Source organism: Cajanus cajan, chromosome 8 (assembly GCF_000230855.2).
Source record: "Cajanus cajan strain Asha chromosome 8, NIPB_CcT2T_4, whole genome shotgun sequence".
Taxonomy (NCBI): domain Eukaryota; kingdom Viridiplantae; phylum Streptophyta; class Magnoliopsida; order Fabales; family Fabaceae; genus Cajanus; species Cajanus cajan.
Window position 1 is genome coordinate 33,567,902 of NC_138524.1, and position 5,088 is coordinate 33,572,989.

The 5,088-nt window shown below is 29.6% G+C and overlaps 1 protein-coding gene across 1 annotated transcript; it reads right to left on the reverse strand.

Moving 5' to 3' along the window:
- Positions 1–262: 262 nt before the first annotated feature.
- On the reverse strand, positions 263–4,870 carry LOC109792695 (uncharacterized). Its single transcript, XM_083062864.1, has 4 exons — positions 4,793–4,870; positions 3,493–3,695; positions 649–744; positions 263–551 (listed from the first exon to the last, which is right to left on the reverse strand). Exons 2-4 carry the CDS (start codon positions 3,670–3,672, stop codon positions 423–425), a joined length of 405 nt encoding a protein of 134 aa, XP_082918990.1. The 5' UTR covers positions 3,673–3,695; positions 4,793–4,870; the 3' UTR covers positions 263–422.
- Between the last annotated feature and the right edge of the window lie 218 nt (positions 4,871–5,088).

A 5,088-nucleotide genomic window follows, 5' to 3' on the forward strand; every position in this document is an offset into this window, starting at 1 on the left:
TAAATTTTTTCTTCAATTTTTATCGATAAAAAGTTTAAAATGATTATTTTTGTCTTTTGAATGGAACAAAAAACTAACTTTAAGATCATTATTTTTGTCTTTTAAGTAATTTGTTAAGATCCAACATGTATCCTAAAGTTTAAAAGCTAACTTTAATGTCATTATTAAAAGTTGTAACATATATCTTCAAATAAGTACCGCACATGTGTAACAAATTCATATATAGTCATATCAAATTTCCGATAGCCATGAATGTATATACAAATAAAACTCAACATAGGGGTTGATTTTGTATATTTATCACCAAATAAAAGGTAACAAAAAAAATTAAATTTAATTATCAATGGTAGAACTATATATTGAGATCTAGAGGCTCTAATTGTTCATCATACCTCATAATATAGAATGGCTTATTTTGATATCTACTCATTCTTCTCATGCTTCACTTTCTTCTTGTGTTTTACTTTCATGCGCTTCAATTTCTTGTCTTTGGGTTTTGAACTACTAGCAAGCACACATTGTGAGCATTGCCATTGTCCTTCGGGAACAGACTTCAAGTAAAACAAAAAATATGTGACAATACCATAATAATATGGATCAATTGCACAAAATAACAAATTAATTTCAAAGAAAATCATATAAGCATACCTCTAAAGAGAGACACTTAAGGTGATAAGCACGAGGACAAGTATCACAGCAGAGCAAGTCTCCGCCATCAAAACAAATTTCACACTCATAATAACTCTAAAAAAAGATGCAAGATTTTAATGTCAGCAACATATATATATGAAATTGTGATGCTAAATATATTAAATTGATAAACACTATAAATCTAGTGTCTAGTGCTTACTAAAATAATATCAATTTCAGGCATCAGGTCTTTCTTAACACATTCAATTTAACTTCTCATACAATGAGTTCATAACTTTTGCAGCAGAGAATATATATATATATATAGAGAGAGAGAGAGAGTCCGTTTACTCTAGGAGTAAGTCTATCTAAACTTACTCTGTTCAATAATTCATATTTTATTCAAATTTAAATGATCCAACCATTGAATTTAAAGATTTTAATGCATAGATTAAATTTTAAAAAAAATTTGAAAACTATTTAATACTTCATTTCATAAATTTTAGAAATTACACCTTTTCTCACACATGGAGCAAAATACTATATCAAAATAACTTAAAGACTAATTGTTAATTTTCTACTTATAAGCTAAGTTACGCTCATTATACCACCCCATATATGGCATTTTGGAAGAATGTCAATGAACTTGCCCTCCTAGGAAATTTCAACATAGGAAGTTAAATTTTATGAAGTTTCAAATTCCCCTTCTAGGTAGCACTAATGAACTTGCCCCTTCAAAATAAATTCCTCCCAATATTCTTTTATTTGTTCTCACCCCATATGAACCCTCACTTCCATGACTCAAGATGTTTTTGTTAAACTTAACTGAATTGAATATGGTCTTAGAGTTAGAGACATCAAATAGTGTACATTCTATAATGGGGAACATTTTCACCCTCGAAACAAAATCTTAGAAATCCATATTCAAACCCTAGGAAAATCTCCATGAACTAAACTTGACCTATAAATTTCTATTAATTGAACTATTCTAGGAGCGTCTACATAAGATATAGATCAATGACATTATCGTCGGTGTAAGCTTAAAATTTTGACTCTGACAAAGCATCCAACATGAGTTTTAGTAGGAGATTTGGTAACAAAGGAGTGATCAAAGGCGCTAGCCATGGTACTTGTGAAGCTTTCTGATTAATTTTCCAAATGTAGAAAACATATGGGAATGGTTGTGAAGGTTTGGGTCAATTTTCAGAAGATAGTGACAAATATTATTTCAAGCTCATCTAGAAGAATGTTAATGGCACATCTAGGTGTACAAAATTTGGTCACAATAGTAACGTGGCTGATTGATAGCAAATGCTATTATAGGAAATAACAGACCAAACTCTTCCTTTTGTGAAAAAGTAAGCACCAGAAAGCAAAAATAAATGCAAAGAGAAGTAAAATAACGCCATAATTATCACGTGGGAAACATTCTTAATATGAGAAAGAAAGAAAAATTATCTAGTTCAACAAAAAAATCTCCACAATGAAAATAAAATTATAAATTAATGTGTTTTAGAAGATCACTCAAAAAATCCTACTCTCTCATGTACTTATATCTTTCCATTCTCTCAAAACATGATAGAACGACAACACTCGATGATTCTCTAAAAGACAAGTACAAAAACTCTTTCCCTCTCCCTCATTCACTAAGAAAGGTTTCTAGAATGGAATTTTTAGGGGTTGGGTGTGACTTCTTCCAGAATGATTAATGAAGACACTATATTGGAACTATGCTGTTGAATTAACATGGAAGAAATTCCAGCAAAAGTGCACACTACTGCCAGGACATATTCTCATTTGCATAAAAAAAAAATGGAACTTGCATGGTGGATAACAGTGACAATTAAAAAGAAGGCAAATCTTATTTCTTGTTTACAAGCAATATTCTAGGACCTCTATGGTACAAGGAGAGTTATAGTAATGTGTGTGTTGGTATAAACACAATTTTTGGCTCCAATAATGAGAGACTGCAGAGGAAGTTGTACAATAAAGGAATAACCTTTGAGTCATGATCTAAGGAATAACATGGAAACAAAAATCACAAATTAAATTACTAGAATTTTTAAATTTATGCATCCTTAAAATGACGCAATATAAAAAAGATACTATGAACTGAAAGCTAACAAGATAGGAGCTGGGTAGGAACTTATGTCAGGAAGTAAGCGTCTCGTCTATTATTTTTTCATATTTTCAAAAGTAAAAAGAAAATAAATTAACTAAATATGAATAGTGTAGGAAAAAAAAGAAGTATATCATAATGTTGTTTAAACAAAATTAATCATGCAAATTTTGTATTTCAAACATGTAAACATTCGAAAGGTGTTTTTTTTTTTTTATTACAGCAAAAAAATATACTTAAATTAATAAAGAATTCTTTATTAATTTAAGTATATTTTGCTGTAATAGAGGTTACACAATCCTTTCAAGTCATACACAATATCAATACATTAAATTTTCTCCCGGCATCTATCAAACAAAACACTATCTTAGATAAAAGTAATAACTAAATTCTCTCTCCAATTAGAACAAATTTTCTTTACTTAAAAAAAATTTGTTGGTCAACCTGTAATAAAAACTATACCTCATCCTCTAGTTATGTCATACTTGTTGCATCCGTCTGTTGCCCTTAATTATGCATAATTCAGGATTCTTACACCATTGAGTAAAAACATAATAGAAAGGGGCATGCATGTATAAATTCAAATTGTTTATGAATTTTGGTATAAAATCATGATAATTCACATAAATTAAACCTATATTATTTGGAAGAAAATAAAAAGAGAGAAAAAAACATATATAAATGATTAAAATTTCTCACATGTCACAACATAGAGAGAGAGAGAGAGATAAAGTAATGCTTACTCCATCTTCTCCTACCTCTCGATTCACCTTGCCTTCATAGTTACCAAAACCTTCTGATGGTACAGAAATGTCTTCAGTGGGGTGGGGTAATGTTTTTTTCTCAGAAACAGTTCCTTTGTTTCTTCTCTGATATACAAGTATTTGCTTGTCCTTCTTTCCCTTATTCTCAGAAGAACTCATCTCTGAGTATTCTTGAATTGAAACTAAACTTGGGATAGATGAAGGGGTTAGTGTTGATGCATATTCAAGACAGTTGATCAAACAAATGAGTAATCAATAAGGGAAAGATAATGTAGATATAGATAATGTAGCAACTGTGTGACCATATATAAATTACATGAATGTTTTCAAGCTTAGTTTCTAGAGAAAAATTAGTTAAGTTCGCCACCGGTAAATACTTATTTGTCAAACCCCAAAAATTTTAATATAATTAATAGTCTACCAATTTTATACTATAAAATAAGAGTATACATATAAAAAAAAATATTCAAGAGGAGCATTGAGCACCCGTGAAACGCAAAATTAAAAATAAAGTCGGAATTCCTTTAACTTGTGAAGTAAAATCAATCGACAATTAATGCCTGTAAAATTTTATCCCCATTTAGGGAAAAATTGTTAAGGGTAGAACTTCTAAGAACAAAAATGGTTGAAAGTAAATTTTATCCAATACATTTGAACTGGCTACACTTGTGGAATTTAAAAAGGATTCCAAATATCATCAATAATTAAAGAAGTTCTTAGCTAATTAAACTTTTTTTGGACTTATGCTTATCAGAAAAATCAAGATAGAGACATAATTGGAAAGTTTCTTCAAAATAAAAGTAATTTATTTAATTAATTGATTGAAGCCTAAAATCAAGAGTTTTTACAGATGTTCATTGAAGGAATTTTTATTATTGCAAAGATAAAAATATCCACAAAAAAAAATTGTAAGACATGCATTTTCTCAATTTGGACAAAAAAAGAAGCTAATTATTGAAACTAACATAGGATGAAAAAACAAATGCGTAAACTTAATCCAATTTCTCGAGTTTAGATATTCATATATTTAGGTTTCATATAGCCCCACAAATTAAATCCATTCTAAAACAAGTACATCTGAATCTTGATAAATTCTTACCAAATTAATTATGTATGCCAATCAAGATCTCGAAAACATCCTTAATTTTTTAGAAACATATCAATTAAAAAAAGAAAATCCAAATAATGAACTTATAACAATCAAATAATTAAATAGCAAGGGACATAACATTTCAGATTGAAGTTGCTGGGGTAAAAATTTGATCTTCACAGAACATACCTGAAAAGTGAATGAAACAATGTGAACAGAGATACAAACCTAGAATTGGGGCAAGAAGAAAGAACAATAAACATATATAGGTGAAATGAATGAGGTAAAGTGATGAGTGAGGTCACTGAACTAATAGACATCAAACGTGTGTAACATGTCATGTGAGTTTGTTTGAAACGGCTATAGCTACTTTACCACTTGTCATTGCAATCTTCCATGCATGATTTCATAGTCTTGGGGTTGTTCACACTGTTTCTGTTTTGATTCCTTACCCCTTTTTTTGTGGCTTTTTTGTACCCTTCTAT